The sequence below is a fragment of the Leptosomus discolor genome, chromosome 6, assembly GCF_034619465.1.
Source record: "Leptosomus discolor isolate bLepDis1 chromosome 6, bLepDis1.hap2, whole genome shotgun sequence".
In the NCBI taxonomy this organism is placed as follows: domain Eukaryota; kingdom Metazoa; phylum Chordata; class Aves; order Leptosomiformes; family Leptosomidae; genus Leptosomus; species Leptosomus discolor.
In genome coordinates, this window is record NC_141396.1 from 45,733,134 (window position 1) to 45,752,974 (window position 19,841).

Sequence of the window (19,841 nt, forward strand, 5' to 3'; positions counted from 1 at the left end):
GCTTGTTGGGAATGGTTTTATTTTGCCAAAAATACTGTGTTTTATTTGTATTTCAATGTTCAAAGGTAGTTAAGCTGAATAACATAATTTATATCATAGACAAAAATCTAGACAGTTTTTGTTTCTGCTGGATAGCTGCTTATTTGTATTTTATTTCATATCAGAATTCAGATTAAATTACATTCCAACCCTGTTGTTCAGATACAAGATTCACTGTCAACTTCATTACATGTTAATAGTAGCATCAAGTATGATGAATTTCCTATGTGATTATTAATTTGTTGTTTGTTTGCTTCTAGGTAACAGATATGATGCAAAAAGCATTATTTGATTTTTTAAAACATAGATTCGAAGGGCGGTAAGTACTTTGCAATGTAAATCTACTTGAGTTCGGGTCTTGTTTAGGTACTTCCAGGTTCTTCAGAGATAATTACATTCTTTTTGTAGAAAATTAGGTATGGCAGCTAATTCCTTGATCAGTGGGCTATAGCGTGGATTGGAAGTTTCCTTAGAGCATGCTGAGGCAGTGCGAGTGTTCAGGGGCATATGTTTGTTGAGAGTGGAAAAAAGGATGTCATCTTGATCGCTGTGACGTTCACACTCCAAATTGTTAAATATTTATCTGCAGATTTAATAAATGCGAACTCTAGAAAGTTATTTTGTTTATTTTTCAAGTGATACCTCATCAGTGCTTCCTGAGTTCTGTACCAGCTGATGAGGGCCAACATTCCTCCTCAGCTGTAGTTACTCGCGGTGGCATCTAACTTGTAATGAATGATAGCACGTTCAGACTATCTAATGTATATGATTGTCAAACTCTTGATCCCTCAAGATGGGAGCTTGGTTTGACAGTAGTGCTGGACACTGTAGTGGGAAGTCTCAAAAGGACTGCTGCAGGGGGAGGTCCCCCACCGTGCTGAAATATGGTCGCCCGTGGTAGCAGACAGGCTGCACTTCCCTGGGTTTTGGTCTGAGTGCTCTTACAGCCTGTCTCCCACAGTGAACTAGGCAAGGTCTGATCTGATTTGTATTTAAGCCTCCAGACATTGCGTTAGTACAGATGTCAAGTGCTAATCCATCTCTAAAAGCAGTGGATGTTCTGTAATTCAGATGTCACAGACCCATGGACCAGAGACATCAGGTGGATTCTCCGCATGTGAATATGTTGCCACTGGATCAAGCCCCAGATTAATCTGTGCTAGTGGGTTGACATTTGGGCAGCAAAATGAGAAAACAGGAAGGTCTTGTTATAATACCTGTAACTTCAATGAATGTTCTATTTAGTTTGGAAGTGGGCAGAGCAGTAACACTGTGCTATGTGTCCTGGTGCTCAGATTTTGAAGAGGGAGCTTGAGATTTTCTGTGAATAGCTTCAGCTCTTTAAAATACTGGACATTGTGGTTTAAGCTGTTGGAATTTTCTCAATCAGGGTGCTGATACCTAAACACTTAGCAGTCCCTCTTTGTATTAGTCAGGGTTGTCAAATCTTAGATATGCACCTTCAGAATCGGAAGTTAACAAAATAGTGAGTATTGCAAGCAAAAAAAGGTAACCGTGTCTTTATGCCTTAAAGAATTTTACAATATATCTAATTTTCAGTTGTAGATCCAGTTGTGGCAGGGTGCGTCCACAAATACTCTCGATACAATTGATGTCTATAATAGCAGATTTGAAGCATCCCAAACTTCAGTAGTGATCTGAATTGGTACACAAGGTCCTCAAAAAATTTGTACATGAGGTTCTTAGATTCATGCTAGTCCTTTCACTGCCACTCTGCTGTCAAGCTGTCTCCACTGTCACTGCAATCGTTTCACTATAGGAACATAGATACTATTTGTTTTGAGAGCAGGATTGTTCTTCCTGGTGTTACGTATCTCAAAAGAAATTAAAATGACCTTAAAAAGGTGTTAAAAGATCTTAAAATGAAAACCAGCATTTTTAGACTGATAAATTTAGCTTTGTTCAATATACCATAATTGCACCTGAAAAAGGGAAAAATTATTTTCTATTGCGTGTAGGAAGGAAGACTGGTAGGAAAAAAAAGACGATACAAAACAAAAAACTACAAAGGCTGTACAAGCTTGTAGTGTTTATCAATTAGCAAATAAAGATAACTAATGAGTACCCTAAATTACGTGTTGGATTTAATTTTAAGACTAATGGCATTATTTGTGAGGGGCTGTGCCAGAAATAACAATCTTTGATTATGTTTTTAGCTTAAGTTAAGTCATGCCTAAATTTCTAAAATAATGTTACTAATCGGTATTGTACAAATAATTCTATTTTTCCATATTAACTTCTGGCTTTGTTACATTTTGTAGGGTTTTAGATAAATATATACACATGTTGAGCTCATTGGGAAATGACCTATTTGCTTACATTTCAAATGAACAGCATCTGACTGGGCTTGCTAGAGAGGAGCCCTCCCTGTTCCTTAGCAAATCCATTTCCTCCTCTTAAATTGCAAGTAAAGTCATACAAGGAAGAGCAAGGGAATATTATTGGTCTAATTTAACTCTCAGCACTGGAAAAATGTGACCCCTAAACCTCATTAGACCAGAGAGTTTGAAGGGGAATTTATCCAAAGGGTGCGTTTTGACCCTGTAAAGCAAAACAAACTGAGCTAACTGTTTTCGTAGGAAGAAGAATATGCAGAAGGTTATGTAGCAGGTCAGTGTAAACAATTGGAAGTAACCACTTCTCTCTTGGCTCATCATTTCTCATAAACAGAAAACTGAGCCTGCCAGATAATCAGACTGATTTTCATTTGCTTGTTTCTCTGTGTGGTGCAGTCACCATTTTTAGGTGGCCAGCATATTGCTGGATCTTTCTGCAAAATTATAGGTAACTCTTGCACTCTGTTAAAAAACATATGCTAGTAAACAGAACAATAAAAATAGGAGTTATATGGCTGTACTAGTTTCCCTGCTAAGCTTTGTCTTTACCTGTTAACTCTGCATAGCCTTACATGTCTTATATGAATGATTGAAGTAAGCCAGGTTGTCATTTCAACAAAGTAATCAAAATAGGGAAAGGAGAAACCAGCCTATTCATACTGGAATGCTGGTGCAAAGTCTAAGCACATGAGGCCTGGAGCCCCCAGGGAAGTCCCGTCTTCTGCAGCATGTCTCTGACCTCCTCCTGCCTCCACTCTCCCCAGACACATGTAGCTTTGCAGTCAGTGGTCTGCATTTTGGTGCTGTGCAGAAAGGGGGATGCCTTATCAATAGTTCTTGTAACAGTATTAGATAAACTTTAGCTCTGTTCCCATTGTGCAAAGAATACTGTGCTGCCGCTGTTTTCTTGCAGTCTTAGCCATCTTCTAGTGTTAAACGAGTCTCCTCTTCTCTCCACATCCCTGCAAGATTAATAACATTCTGTTCTACTTTACTGTATTTTATTTTTGCAGTATATCAATTACACGAGTCACAGCAGACATCTCGCTTGCCAAACGCTCAGTATTAAACAACCCAAGTAAGCATGCGATAATAGAGCGGTCTAATACAAGATCAAGCTTAGGTAAGTACCTATAATGATGCTATCTACAAATTGGCTGTAAAGTATACTACTCTCAATTCATATCTGTAAGCTAAAAATAGCATTCTCTCTGCTGCGAGAAAATCACTGTTCCCATAATTCAGAAATCTTGGCCCTAGAAGTCATTTTAAAATCACTACCAGTTAAACTTCACATAGTGCTGATTTTGGTTTATCCTGCTTATGTTCAGTTCTCATGTTTTGCTCTTTGCCTCAGTGAGGAGAAGTAGCCATTCGTAAGGTAAATAAAATCTGAAGAGATGTTCTTCCGGTTAAAAACAAGTGACGGTTTCAGAGTACCTGAAATTATATGGGGATGGTTGATGTTATGCATTATCTGTGATAAGATTACTAGTAATGATAGCTACTGATATTAGACCTGAAAAAAAAAACCTATCGAAGTACACATTTTCTGAATTTTTAGCAGTTTAAACTAATGCTGAGTTTTGTACAAAGAATGAAGGATGGAAAAGGGGAGACGTTTTAAAAGAACCTTATAGCTAGGTTCATAGCATGCATGTCTGCCACCTTATAGGAGTCGTCTTGTACTGAAGCTTGCCCAGTTGTGTAAGTAATTAAACATTTATTAGACAGAAAGAAAAACAAGCTTAGCTTGTTTTCAAGCTCCAGTACCTGCTCAAATACAAAAAAGGAGGAACTTGAACTTGAGTGTCCTGGATAACAGGTGAATGCTCCAGCCAGGATTCTGTCTTTACAAGGCTGCAGATTTCTCTTAGTCGCCTTTGAGAGACCTCAGTTTCCCCTGAACACAGCATTGTATCTTGAAATCATGTAGATTTTGTGGAACAGGAAGGAAGTCTCATTCATCCTATTGAACGGGTTCTTCATCAGTTTTATAACAAAATTTCTGAGTACACCTGTACTTTGAATAATTAACATTCCCTAATACAGCTGTCCTTAGAATGAGCTGCACTGCCTTAAAAGGTTTGACATCCCTTTGTTGAAAACGTGCTGCTTAAACCCTTCGCTTTCAGCTATGTAGAGGCTGTGCATCTTTACTTGCTAGTAGTCCGATAGCTTCCAAGTATGTCTTATTTTAAAGGTTTTCAAATATCAAAGTGCAATGTCATGTAACGACATCATGAGTATCCCTACACACAAGAATATTCTTCTGTGTGAATTCCAGTCTTGTCACCAAAGTCGGTTTAATAATCTAATGAAAAGAAAAAGTGTCACTTGTTTTAAATAGAACTGAAAATTGGTAATAAGCATGGGAGTCACGTAGTCATGGAACAAACAGAATCATGGTGATTAACTTCCCAACCTGAACATCAAAGCATGTGCAGTTTTGTGCAATACTGCATAAATATGTGGAGCAGTAAAAAGCATATCATCTATTCCTCATGCTAAAATATTTTTGTATCTGTAAAACAGCTATCACAAAATTTATACAGGAAAAAAAAAACTATAAAAAAATAAATGCAGCCCAATTGTGTACACCTTTATCTCATGGAGAACCTTACCCTTAAGAATATCAATGTCCCTTCTTTGGGTCAAGGTATTTTTTTTGATAGAGTTATTTAAAATGGAAGTTCTGACAGAACCTCCATTGGAGACACCCAAAAGAAAAACTGAGATACGATAAAACAATCTGGAGTCAGGAAAGGGAACTGCTTCTGTAAGGCCATGGGAAAACACTTCTGCAAGGCAAAAGGAAGTACAAGTGTTACAGCCTGTTCCCTTGCTTGCCTGCAATGTACCTCAAGGTAGAAATGGAGTCAGAATCAGAAAATATCATTGTAGCCTGCTGGTAGGTGGCCTCTTCTAGTAGGGGTTCACAAAGAAGGTAACAATATACCACTGCTGTGAATACTTTATTGTACTTCATTGTAACTAGCAGAGGTGAGTGGCAACATCACACCATATAGGGACATTTTTATTTTTCAGTTTGTGTGATGAATTTGCTATGTCAACAAAAAATGCTATTAAAAGGATATTATTAGATTTTTGCAAACTCAAGGTGTGCAAAATAAAGATTAGGATGTAATCCTGTGGAACTTCTTAGTATCTTTAGGTTATGTGTGCTGTGACTCAGTCTTCAGTTATGTGTTTGCAGACTGCTTTTCCACCAGTCTTCTGCCGTAGGTTTTTTTTTTTTAAAAATGGTGGGGTTTTAAAAAACAAAGGTGGGGAATTGGAATTTCTCAGTGAATTGCTGTTTTGCTCATTGTGAAACTTGTACAGTGAGTGAGGCAAGAAACTTCAGGAAGGCAAAAACATTTTCAATTTAAATTTGGGGGGAGCAAGACAGGAAACGGTGATTTGACCAACACTTTTTGTGGCAGTAAATCAATCGGTTTTAATAGGAAAGATTTCTTGAATCCAAGATTGAGTTCCTGATGATAAAGAGGAGACTTTTATCATCCATCTTCTACCCTCCAAGGAGCTCATACCCCAGGGATTAAAACACATTTGAGATGTAGGACACGCAGAGTCGAGCTTCTGCTGTACCTGTTTTGAAACAGGGATCTGAATTTCAGTCTGAAATGTACTGGGCGCTGGTCTGTCTCTGTTGGTTCAGCAGATGTTGATTCTCTGTTGAAAAAAAGGGATAGCCCAGTGGGAGAGGGGGGTCCACTGCCTACAACCGGATAGCCCATAAGCTACAGCACCGCAACATGATGTGCTATGGGCCTCTCTTCTGAATCCCAGCAGCCTGCGCACCTCACCCAGGGCCAACAAGTAGCCCCTTGGCACCCCTGCGGGCTGGGTGCCAGAGGTGGCACCCTGTGAAGCTCTCCAAGGTAGCGCCGAGGGTGCTGAGCCTGCGGCATGGTGACTGCCCCTGCCTGGAGCCAGGGTCGGTGCCACCCGACGCACAGAGGGAAGGGGCATCCCCTTGCTTGCCTTCCTGCCAGGTCCCTCCACCTGCCTCCCGCCCCACCGCCGGCAGTCCTTGCTCACCGAGGCAGAGGTGAGGTGCAGTGCTGAGGGGTGGAGAGTCTTTTTACCAAATCAAGAGCTCAATGCCATAGTGGCTTTTGCTGCCTCTGATACAAAACTCCTGTAGAGTATTTGACTAGTTATTTACAGGCTTTATAAAGATGCCTTAGTTTTTTTGCAGTGTTTTCTGCATGGCTCAAGCATGATGTGTAGAAGTACTAAGTATTGTGGCTGAAATTGAGATTCAGGCTTTGAACCTGTCAAATGATAATGTATGTCATCAAAATGAGCACATGACATGGTTATGCACTGATTTGGAAAATGCAGATAGAAACCAGGCAGTACTTTGTGGACTACTGGAGCTACTGTAGGGTACCCTGTGAAATACCAGCCTTACGGCTCCTCGTTCCCCAGAAGTCCTCTTATTTTGGCTCTCCTCTTTGCAGACATTTAACTGGGGAGCTATTCTTTTCATTCCCAGCCTAGCTCAAAGAATTTTTGCCTTGTCTCAGATCAGTACTAACATGTACTGACAATACAGAGCAGCATGAGGAATATCCCAAGTCTTAGTGCTGACTTCTAAAGCTTCAATGTTATGTTCCTTTTTGGAAGAAAGAATCCCCAGAAATGAGGATTTCCTGTAGGATGGCTTCCATTTTTCTAGTTCGAATGTAATTTTTACTATGGTAGTTACTCTGAAGAATCAGACACTACATTTCTGAAGTTGAACCCCCTCAATTTAGTGATTACCTGTGATTATTCTTGGTGTTTCAATTTTCTATCTGGAAAATACAAATAATTCCAGCTTCTCACCTAACTGGGATGTTTGAAAGTGAAAAATCATTTTATTGCATCAGTGAAACACGGTAAGTTCCATAAAATAGCCCACAAATAATTTATTCATTCTGGTTTCAGAGAAAGATTAGAACAATGTGCCCTAAATGAGATGTGAAACACATATTTGACAATGAAGAGAAAGTAAATGATTCAATAGCTGCATATCAACTGGCAGTGTACGGAGTTCTTTACTGATTGAGACAGCAGCCCTACAGAAACAACTTTATTATATGTTCTGAGCATGCTGTCTTGTAATACAGACCACAAAAGGTTTGTTTTAAGGGAGCTATCTTGGCATTTTCTCCTTTATTAGTATTAGCTTTGCAGCCATGTAATGTGCTCTTCTAATACAAGTTTCAGTCATAAGTCAATCATTGAGTCGAGACTCAGGTTATATTAGTTCTTTTCTAGTATCTGCTGCAGGTCTGTTGAGGTGTCCTAGGAAGTGAATTCTTTCTCTACCTACATTTTCCCTTGTATAAAATAAAAATAATACAGCCTTTTGTCCAAATCACTGAAAAAAGGAAAAAAAAAAAGACAGAATTCGAGGAAACACTAAATTTGTGCTTTTTTTGTTGTTGTCCAGACTATCTACAATGAGTTAGTTCTGGTCCAGGTATTTAGAAATGGTATTTATTGCAATAAAATTTGATCTTGTTAGTGAAAAACAGGGTTTGGTTTGGTTTGGTTTTCTCTGAACAGGTCTCTTGGCTGCGTGGCTGTGGGACGTGAGGGAAATGAGTTGCTGTCTGCATCCCTCCTCCTTGAACAGTCAGTGGCACGTAGACTGACACCCATGTGTTTATTTCTACATCCAGTATCAGATAAAACTGGCTTTTTATTAGAGCAAATATAGCTCCCCAGAACTGCTTCGTGCTAAATCCAAATCCCTCCCTGCTTCCAGGTTTGATGGGAAGCTATTCGTTTCCTCACGCACCATTGGGTGCTGGTACCTCATGCAGCCAGACAGCCAAGCTGCTGGTGTGTCCCCCAGTCGTGCTCACGTTTGTGAGCAGTGGTTGTAACTGCAGCAGAGAAGGCTATTTCTTAGACTTTTGAAAATATATTGTGGTTTTTATGTAAGTATTATTTTAATAAATATTCTATCAGTGATGTAATACAGTACAATGGTAATGTGCTTGATATCTTAATAGCAAATAACTTTTCTGGGAAATAAATGAACCTCTTTTTGAGAACAGCTCTTACCTTATCACTCAATATGGGTGTGCATATTGTTCATAATTGTGCATAGCACAGCAATCAGCGGTGTAAGCACCGTTATTTGAAACTGATTTAATAGATAACACAGAGTTAATTTCAAGGAGGCATAGACAAACAATGTGATAATCAGGAGTAGGAATTGCCATGAGGAACTGGATTTACAGGATTATAGGGCAGTCTCAATGGGCTTAATGCTACATGCACCTATCAGCTGAAAGTTTGCTTCTGTAAAGGAATCAGTGAAAAAAAGACTTGTGATTTGACCCATTGGAAACCAATGCTACCCTGAATATTCCAGTGTAAAATTAATGTATCCAAGAATTTCACAAAAATAGAGTCTGGCTTGTAAAGGTTTGGGAGGACAGTAGTCTTACTCCTCTCCTATATGAAAGCTTGTTTTGTATATAAAGAGAAATGTTTGCTTGTCAATACTGTTATATGTTTAATATGTGAAATGCTAGAACTAAATTTAAGGAAAGGGCATTTAATTCATTTCTTTAAAAGTCTAGAAGAAATCTGTAATTTTCAAAAGACTTTTCCCTCCAAGAAGGTACAGTCCATGGTTACATTTCATTTACCTGAAAATCAGTCCCAACTGGCTCAGTTAAATTTCTATATGTACACGTGCCATTTGCAGTAACTGCTGAACCAGCTTTGTGCTTTTGCTGCATTTCTTTGTCAAAAGGACCCAAACCTTTTTCTTGTTGTTTCTGTGTATGTTATACTTGTTACAACCTGACCTCATGCTATATGCTTTGTACAAGAACCTGATTGTCTTGGCTTTTTCCGTTCTTTGCTTCATTAATGCTCTCCCTTTCCAGATGTTTTGGGTATGTATACAAGCTTGCAAATTACTTTTCCTGCTGTTTTGTGTTCAGTGCTTTATTGTACCTCACAGAACCACCGTGTATTTCTCGTAACTGGCTCACTGATAGACAGAAGCCAGTCCTGTACTGTGTTGCTAAGTATTTATTTTCAAAAATTTTGCTGGTTTTGCTTATTTATTTTCAAATAATTCTAAAAGTAAAGTTGAGATTAGTAAATGCTAAAGATTGGGTTTTCCTCTGTAGATTTCTAAGGTGTGTGCCCCTAATCTGCATATTCTAATACAGACATGTGAATGCTGATATAAAATATGTCATTGTGTATATGGTAAATTGATTGCAGTCAGGTGGCTGGGAATCTGTTTATTTGCTTTCTACATGGACATGCAGTAACCTGTCATTACATGCACCCTATTTGCATGTGCAATTGAGTGCCTACCTTTGGAATGTTGTCTTCAGAAAATGTATAGAGCTCCCATTCACATCATTAGGTTGATATCCCGGAGGGTTTTTTTTCTGAGAATAAACGATAAATGCTTGAAGAAATAGTAGTGGATTATCAGTGCAGATTTCAGCCTTGTGTTTTTATTTTCTTGATACCTGTGTGAAAAGCCAGTTGAATGCTTGAAACTATGGTAGCATTTTATTTTATATATATATATATACACACACACACTTCATATATTTGTATATGATACTGTTGTTGTATGTTCTCCATGTTTGGTAATTTAATGACGGTTGCTGTATATAAGTTTCAAGTAAATGCTTCCCCAACTATAAGTTAAAACTTAACTTAAAAGAGTTCTAGCTAGGCCTCATGAAGGCCTTCCCTGCTTACAGAGGCCATGGAACAGGAATGCAAAATGGGGATTTAACCAAGAGTGTATTCTGTTCCAGAGTCTCAAGGTTCTAATATAATTCAAAGAGAAGAAGAAAAGGAAGGTGTTCAATGTGTTACAGAAAATCCTGATTGTCACTTTATAATTTTATCTTCAAGATAGCTGGGACAAATATCCAGAACTCTCACTTGTTTAAGGCATTAAATACTCAGATGTGGTAAAGTAATGTGTTAAACCTGGAGCTGCCTTGAACCAGAATGCTGTAATATAGCAGCCAAGAGCTTTTGGGTTATTATGGGGATGTCACTACACTTCTTTTTGCACACAGATGGGGAAAGAGTAGCATGAAGATCTGAAACTGTTATAATTTATCAGCCTCACATGTCTCAATATGCTCTTTAATCCAGCTGGGCCAGCTTTGGTTTTGTTAACATCGAAGGTCAGAGTCTCTCTAATGAATTGTCCAGGTAGTTCAGCATTAGAAGTTTGGTACTAACTTTCCAGTATTCTAACTTACAAATAATTTTTTGATGCAGTATTGGTGAAGTATTTTAATGAAATTTTCTGAGTGTTTCCAAAGGATATACCCTGGGGGGAAGTAGTTCTTGATTTCTGTAAATTAGAGATAGCTCTCAGCAACATGTCACTATATATTTTCTCATGGTACTGCACTGAAATATGTAAAATGAAAATTGATGACTATATTGGAAAAAAAGTGCTAGAGACAAAGCAGTATAGCAATGTGTTAGAATAATTTTAAGGTTACAGATATCTGTACAATAACTCAGATACCTGAATAGGTGAATGAAATATTTTTAGCAAGTTAGCTGTTTGCTTAAGAATGCAGTTTGCTTCCCTTAAAAATGTTCACACCTGTAGGTGAACTGATCCAGTATTTTTCCTTTCTCCTAGGCTCATGAAACTGATAAAAAGTTGGTGTCTATGTCCTCATTTTATCCAAGACTAAGGGTTTGGGTTGTTTAACCAGAATGCAAAGAAGTCTGGGTTCATTTCTGTTCTCCGCTGACAGAGGCAGAGCCATGACAGGGCTGTGATCACCTTTTGTGATGGTTGTCAGTCAGTCCTGCTGAGCCTTACACACTTTGCATAATAATTAAACTTTGCCTGGAGAAAGAACTGGAATCCACTTGTTTTGTCTCCCACTCTAAGCATCAGGCTGCAGAGTTAGTATCTCTCCCACTCAGTGAATACGCAAAACATTTGCGAGTGGCAGGCCATCAGTAGGAGGGGTTGAATAGCCATCCATGGAGTGGTTCCACATCCTATCTGTGAGAAAGGCTGAGTATTTTTAGTTATGTTTGTTCTGAATAAAACAACGGACCTAGGGAACACTTTCTTAGGGTTTTATCTATGGACCAGAGCTGTAAAAGCCTATAGCACTGCACTGAGTAATGAGGCATGGTACAGAAATATCCAAGTTAGTGCCAGCCTGACGTGATGCTGTCCATTGTGAACTATACAGAGACGCTTGCTTGGTCCCCTGGGCAAGATAAATATTAGACTGCTTCTTTGCCCAGTCTTACTATCCCAGTTACTAGCTAACAGGGCGTAGGGGACAGCAGTGCTGTACTGCTGCATGGCACCTTCTGGAGCAGCTGTGGTTGGTTCTACCTGGCGCAGGTGTCTCAGTGCAGCGCTTCTCTGGGCAGGGCTCATCCACTTGTGTTTCTGCTGCAATCTGTCGATGTCAAGCGTTTTCATTCAGAGGCTGTTAAAATTTACTTCCAGTTTAAACCTGGCATAAGAAGCATCATTCCGCGAATGCTGTTGTTTTGCTAGCCCAGAGAAGTAGGGGAGGAAGCAGACATTTTCATGTGCTATTAGTATTTTTAAGTGACAGTATCTGCTTTATTTTTTCACGTAATTACAGTATTGCATTTCAGGAGATGTTAGCCCATTATAAATACGTCTTGGTTATGTTGAGGTTTCCAAACACCTCATTGTACCTGTAAATACCACCCGGACTTGTGTTTAAGGCCATCTGAATTCTGTCTAAACTGGGGCCCAGCAGCCAGGAAGAGGAAAACTGTGTTTTCCTGCAGCACCCCACCGCTCCCTTCAGCAGAGCCTGGACAGGACCACCAGGCAGAGCAGCAGACATGCTCCTCTCCTTTCTGCCTTATCCCTCGCAGGAGCCCCATCTGTTAGGCATGAGTAACACATGCAACCGCATTCCCTGGAAAATATTGTCATCCTCCCACTCCCACCCTCCCCTTTTTATGTAAAAAGCTAGTGGCTAAGGGATTTGGTTGAGACCAGGGAAATATAAGTATATTCACAAAACTACATTTATGTTAGAAATTTGATTAAAACACCTGTAATCCAGGTATCTTCTCTGGCCCAATGTCTGAGGACTAAGCTAGGGCATTTATTCTCTCTTACTTGTTTATGTTCCCCTCCAAGGATTTTTCCTTCTTAGCTGGGTACGCTGGAGGGGAGGCACAGAGGCTTCTGCTCCCAAGCATTGCTGCCAGTGCGGGGTGGGACACCTAATCCAGCCTGGAGACCCCGGCGCTGAATCTCCCTGGCTGGTGAAGGGACAGACCCTGCTGTTAGCTCCTTGCCTGCCCAAAGCTACCTTGGTGCTTGAAGGGAGGAAAAGGGAAGGTGAGAGGAGAGAGACCAAGCACTTACGTACGTGTGAGGCTACTTACTGGCTTGCTCCAGACTGCTCCCACACATTGCTTTTTGGATCACCCTGTGTAGCATCTTGGTCTCTCCACTTCGCATACAGCGAGCAGAGGCATCTGGTGTAGTCTAGGATAGCCTGCCATGACCAAGTGCCTGCAATACCTGATGCAGATGGGTGATTTTGCCTACAATATAAGCATGTGTGTAGACATACATGCTCGCAACTCAAAATTTAAAATTTGAATTCTGTTAGTCAAGCTCATTATTTACTTCTCAAGAGGTGTGTAGGCACAATTCAATAGTCATTGCTTCCTTTTTGGTTTTCTTTTTTAATTTTCTTGGATTTCAGATATGACCTTTATTAATTTCTCAGCAGGTTTTTTTGGTGCAGTACTTTCTATGTGCTTTTAAGGCACTGGGGATATATAGCACTTCTGTTTCTTTTGCCTTTGTTTTGGAATTCCCGAGGCTGCCTTAAACATCTAATTTCTTTAATTGTGTTCATGGAATTTAGTGATTAATTATTTTGAGTAAGTGTGCTTGCATAAAAGAATTAGCATAAGAAAAATCATGGCTACTGATGTCTGTTCTCCTTGCTTTATAAAGTGATTTTAAAGCCATTTGTGCAAGGTGTTGCTAATCGTTTTTGTATGACATACATTGACATAGGTATGTTCTATTCATGCTATACATCTGTAATGCCAGGAGCTCTGTTTAGAAAAGTAGACTGCTTTCTCTCTGTGGCTGTTGCAGTCCAAGTAATAATTTACAAATCTGTTTCTATGAACAAAATGGTGCCACCGATACCCCAGACAAATAGACAAGGTCAAATTGAATAGGATATTACAGTCATAGTGTACTCAGTTGACAGTATGTGAACTGCACTGTTCCTGCGGAAGATCAAAACCTCTTTGCTGTGTATAAGCAATATTTTGTGGTTCTAATTTGGCCTTTACAGGCTAGAAACATGGCCATGTTGCATCGTATCCCCATCACAAAAGTGCAATCTCATCAGGGTCTTCCTAAAACACTGTGCTGATGCAGCTGCTGCTCTGCCAAGCTGGGTGTCCCAGTGACTCCTGGCTGCTATAGGATGCTTCCTGCCCAGATAGGAAGAAGGGTTGTGTTTCTCCAACTGTGTAGAGTAGAAAATGTTCTTTTACCATGGTGTTGTATAAGTGACCCTGAATTCCACCATAGTTCACCTTGTTATTAGTGAATTGACATGGATTCAATGCAACATTGCTGTGTCTTTGCCTTTACTTTAGGTGAGATTATTATAATGAACTGTTAAAGATTTTTGCTTGAAATTAATTTGTAAGGTCCAACCAGCGTAAAGAATATTTGTCTGCCCCCATAATGGGGTAAGCCATTTTCTTGTGCTCTCGTTGCACTGAGTTTCTGTTCGTTTCAGGGTACAGTAGGGATATTTGGAATTAAGGGATATTTGGGAGTAGGTTTAAAATATTTAAAATTGGCTGGGAGATGTGTGCTTCTTGTCTCTTAGAGCTGACTTCTATCTTATGGAATAAATAGTTGAGTACTCCTGTCATTTAAAGTATGTTCCCTTTCTGATTGCCAAGAAGGCCTTACCAAATAGGTTGTAAGGGTCACTTGAAAATTTGATAGCTTATTTCTGGTTTTGAGGGTTGTAGCTGGGCTGCCAGCATTTCATGATGATTGTCATAGTAGATCTAATTATGTTTATGCCTCTCATGATTGGCAAACAATTTATTGGAGTTAGCTGCTACAGCCTCACTCTTATGCCTCTCCAGTACATCAGAAGGGACATTATTATAAATAGATGATATTCATGGAGATGGGAAGATTGCTAAGCTATTACTGTGCTGCTTTGAAGATACCACACTGTCATTGTTCTCAGCTTCTTATTTTAACTACCAGTGAAATTAGTGTTACTATCCCCACATGACATTGAGGGTTCTTTCCTTTGGTCAAAAATCTGAAAGAAAATTCATGTTGAGTGTCTTGTCAGGAGAAAAATTTTTACAGGTCTAGAATTTGTTTTTTGAGAGATATTGCTAAATAAAGATGAAAACCAAAGCTGCAGCAGTAGATAAAGCCTTTGTCATCTAGTAAGAGAAACTACAATTATTTAAGTAATTGCAACCATCTTATGTGTAGTAAAAAGATAGACTATAAGGAAGATTTCAAGCAAAGTGCAGGCTTTTCCAGAACCTGAAGAAGTACTCTAAGGGACAGGAGATCAGGACCTCTTCAGCAATCTCTGTGGCATTTTTTCCATCTATTCTTGACTGGAGAGGTAGAGGCACAACATATTAGTTCACCAACCACGCAGTGTAGTTTCTTGAACTTTTCTCCTATATCAAAGTTAAGAAATACTGAAATACTCTTTAATGGATGGAAAAGATATCTCTCCATCTTCGGACTCAGGTGGAAACTATTGGTTCATAGGACCATAGTTACCTGCAATTACTGCCCTGGATATCTTTCATAGTAGAAGATACCCTGAGGATACTGTGGCCTGGCAAAGGGTTGCTTCAAAAAGTGTAGCAGGAAATCTAGTTCACAGAGATGTATTCTCAACTGGCAGAAAAGTGCTTCCAGCAGTGAAGCAAATACTGCTTCCCCAGACGAAATTATGGTACACTGGCAAAAAGACAGATTTTGCTGGTTATAAATTGTTTTGAACAAGGGTTTTTAGCAGTCTTAAAATCATACGTTAACTGATACTGTTATACTGACTGAAGTGTTGAGCCTGGTTTGAAATTGCAGAAAAGCAATCCAAACTCATCATCAGAACAGTATGGCAAATTCTCTCTGACATGTTTATTCAAGTTGTCATTTGGACTCAAATTAGGGATAGGCTATTGACTGTCTTCTACTAAATCCCTGAGACAATGGTATTCAGTCGTTCCAACAATGTCTCCATGCAATGATGTTGCAGAAAATGTGATCGTGAATGTGCCAAGAACCATCAGAAGTTCTGTCTTCAAAAACGTGGCCCTAATTCAGACAGCAGCTGGACCACAGTGCTTTTATCGACAGGCAGGAAAGCAGGCACCGAAGCTTTCCACACCAGCACGCCTTGCGCATCTCACTGTGTTCTGTGCTATAAAAGGCTGATTGGTGTGTTCTAAGCCAAAATTGGAGATAATGACAGATGGAGGTGGTCTCTAATAGATGCAAAAAAATGTCAACCTCCTCCAATAGAGAACATCATATATAGATTTTCTGATGGCCATTTAAGATATTGCTTCATTTATAAAATGATCCTAGTAGTCGCCTATTGATTTAGAACCAGGAGACTTTGAGCTAAATGGGATGCTTTGCTCGCTCTTGGAAATTTTGCAATCTTACCATGGTACATAATTTATTCAGTTGCTATTCTAAGATGACAAAAATCAATCTCTTCACACCTCTTGAAAGACATCATTCGCTATAGAAAGCTCTCTAGCCAGCTCAGACGGGCTTGTTTTCAAGTGAAAGTAATGCTTGTGCCAGCATAATAAAATGCTGATCATGTAATTTCAAGAAACTCTCTAATAAGTAAGTGTTTGATACATCTTGTTGACATTTAAGTTCCTGTTGGTTATCTTCTAATATTTACTTTGAACGGGCCAGATATCTAATCTGGTTTTTGGTTCATGAAGTGTGCACCTTTAAAGGGAAACCTATATGAATTACAGTCTTGTCTGGCTTTATAACATTACAGATTTGCACAAATCACCCGACTTCTGTAATTTCTCTGTGAAGCCACCCTGCAGCAAGATTTGAGCAGGAAAATGTAGTTTCATTTCAGGGATGGTTTTGCTATTATAAGATTCATTTTTGTTTCATTTGAGAATGAAGATAATTTCTACATCACTTCTGAAAGCGGATGTGGTCCATCTGTCTTGGAGAGGTTTGCCCTGGAAACTAGTGCCCATCAGGCAGGGTGCTGAGGAGCTGGGAACATGGGTTACCAGAAGACAAGATGATTTTTTCCAGGAAAATCACCTTTCCAGAACTCCTGGGGTCGTAAAGAGGATGCCATAGCATTATTTGAATTATTGAATTATTTTTTTTTTAAAAAAAGTCTTTTACTCATAGTAATCAGATTTTTAATACGGTACCACACTGAGGCCAGTACGTGAAGGCAACTGTTTTCCAGAGCTTTGATAAGTTGAAGTAAATGGAAAAACAGGAGCTTCTGCTAATATAGACACCCTGGTACATCTTAGTGCCTATCTTGGGCGCTCCAGTTTGAGCAAATTGCTACATAAGATTAAAGTCTGAGCTGAAATCCTTTACATGTAGGAAATTAATGGCATAGTAAGATTACCCTGTGATGTAGCAAGCACTCTTGCCTCTTTTTGTCTTATGTACATGGACTGGGGTCTTACAAGAGAGTATCTCTCCAGGCAGGGATTGCAGGAAGCGGAGGAGGTGAGAGAGGCAGGCAGTGCTGCCTGCCTGGGCTGCGCACTGGTGGCCGACCGCTCTCAGTACAGCTGTGTTCGCCTCCCCAGCGTGCCAGGGATGGGCACGGCTCACCACGCCTGCCAGCCTGGAGGAGGAGTCACACATCAGTCAACCACATTTTTACATCTCTTAAAACTCGGCACCTTTTAATATCTTCATCACTCTAATTTTCACTTCTCTGCAGCTGAAGTTCAAAGTGAAATCGAACGGATTTTTGAGTTGGCACGGACACTGCAGTTGGTAGTACTGGATGCTGATACCATTAACCACCCAGCTCAACTCAGCAAGACCTCTCTGGCTCCCATTATAGTATATGTAAAGATTTCTTCTCCTAAGGTAAATATTTTACTGATATTCATGCTGTTTCAGTTTGGGTTTTTTTTTCCCCTTTTTTTGGTCTTAAATGCAGATAATCACATTAAGGTTCAGACCTCTATATTGTTATTGTTTCCCTTTGGATGGTGAAATATTATTAATCAAAAAAGTATCTTAGCTCTGGTGTTAGTGTTACCAAAACCCATTTTGGAAAAGATGCTGTAGCTCAAATGGTTTTTTAAATTGGGTTTGCGCTTTTAGTATCAATCATATAAGGAATGCTAACAGTTTGTTAAATGAAAATCATACAGAAATGAAAGAAAGCTTTTTCCAATAGTGAATATCAGACTGATTAGTAAACTTTAACATCTCCTGGTAATGCTCTCTCATTCTGTGAAAAAACCTGCACAAACCTTGTGAAGAGGCGTTTGGGAGAGAATGAATTATGGGAGGAGAACTCAGGAGAGCAATTAAAGAATTTCAACTTAGAAACAAGCAAAACCAGAAGCAGCAGAAGAAAATAGGACAGGAACTTTTTAGTGCTCGTTACAGGAAAGGAGATGTTGGGAAGTAAATGAAAAGTAGCTTGTTCTGAATACAAACAGCATGGGAAATGCTCCTGAAGCCAGTAAATGAAAAATTTGATCTGCTGAAGTGGACAATTAAAAATGTAAATGTTTTAAGTGGTTATATATGTATGTTAAGTCTGAACCTGCTCACTTTTATTAATGTCTTATTTTTCGCAGGTTTTACAGAGGTTAATAAAATCCCGAGGGAAATCTCAGGCCAAACACCTTAATGTTCAGATGGTGGCAGCTGATAAACTGGCACAGTGTCCTCCTGTGAGTTACTGTTAATTTATGTCTCATCTTTGAAAGTTGCCTTTCTTTTCAAGCACGAGGTTAATTACGTAATTTCTGGGAATGTTTGCTGCCTTCTGGGCATGTTTCACTATTGCTTTTTTTGCAAAACGCCTGAGGTCTCTGAGCTCTGCAGAAGTGTGCAGGGCAAAATCAGTCCTAGTCACAAGCAGTTATTAGGATGTATGCTGATACACTGACTGCTTGAACAAACTGAGCATTAGTTTTACTTGATAATTCTTTTGGGGTTATTGGTCTAAAAATGAACCTTAGTGACTGTGCTTTATTTCTGGCAATTTAAGATAAGGCCAGTGGTTTGGGTAGCTCCCCTCGGGCATATGTTACCTCACACTGCTGGTATTCTTGGTCACAGTTTTGGCAAAGAGCTGTGGGGTACTGCGTAGCTGAGAGCTCTGCAGTCCTTCTGTTGTTGTGCACTGAAGCAAATTCTCTCAGTGTCCGCCTATAAAGTGGAGATGATGAGACTCCAGCTGTGTTTTAAACGTGGCAAGTGTTATTACCTGCATACTCAGCTGTCAAGAGGATGGGTAAGAGACCAGAAGATGAAGGTTCAGTTCGGTTGCAGATACGGAAATTTGGCATAGTTACATATCTGAGCGAGGGGAACATTTTCATCATTTAAGTTCGAGCCTCTCAGTTATGAGACTACTCGATGAGGAATGCTAGAGACCTGCCTAGGCTCTCAACGCTGCCTTCATGAGTACTTCTGTCTCCCTGACCAGGGAGCGAATGTAGGAAACACGCCTCCTAACTTTAGATGCCTAAAATTAGACCATGTGACTAAACTCTTACCTAATATTTGTATGACACTTGGAAACTGGATGATCTGTATTACTTGAGTTTCTTACTGTTGTTAGTTATTGGTCTTAGTTTGTCCTAGTTTTCTTTTAAATTATTCTAGATATGGGGAGTGAATCCCTTTTCTTGCCATTCCATTTTGTTCCAATACCTAAAAACTTCAATATTTAACCTTTCTTTCTGCATATTTGAGAACTAAACCCAAAAGGGTGAAATATCATAACACAGGTATTAGAAATGTGATTCATTTTTGATGAATGGAAAGTGTGGTCATCAATGTCTTTAGCAGATCTCCCTGGTGGTTATTCTTACTAAAACCTTTCCTTTATCAGGAAATGTTCGATGTAATTCTTGATGAGAACCAGCTTGAAGATGCTTGTGAGCACCTTGCTGACTATCTGGAAGCCTACTGGAAGGCCACACATCCACCTAGCAGCAATCCTCCTAACCAGCTTCTCACTCGCACACTTGCAACAGCCACTCTTCCTATTAGCCCAGGTCCAAATATTAATTTACAGGTACAGTTTTTATCCATCTCTTCTTTTTTTTTCTGTCAACTTCTTCCTCTGCCAAAGTACAGCGGTAGTCTGA

General features: G+C 39.5%; 1 protein-coding gene across 8 annotated transcripts in view; it reads left to right on the plus strand.

Moving 5' to 3' along the window:
- The window catches only part of CACNB2 (calcium voltage-gated channel auxiliary subunit beta 2), a 250,102-nt gene that overhangs the window by 225,563 nt on the left and 4,698 nt on the right, over positions 1-19,841 (plus strand). For all 8 annotated transcript variants that reach the window (XM_086466817.1, XM_086466818.1, XM_086466822.1 and 5 more), the window contains 5 exons: positions 300-358; positions 3,410-3,519; positions 17,441-17,592; positions 18,318-18,413; positions 19,583-19,768. In XM_086466817.1, coding sequence (XP_086322943.1) covers positions 300-358; positions 3,410-3,519; positions 17,441-17,592; positions 18,318-18,413; positions 19,583-19,768 — 603 coding nt within the window. The remainder of the gene's footprint in view (positions 1-299; positions 359-3,409; positions 3,520-17,440; positions 17,593-18,317; positions 18,414-19,582; positions 19,769-19,841) is intronic.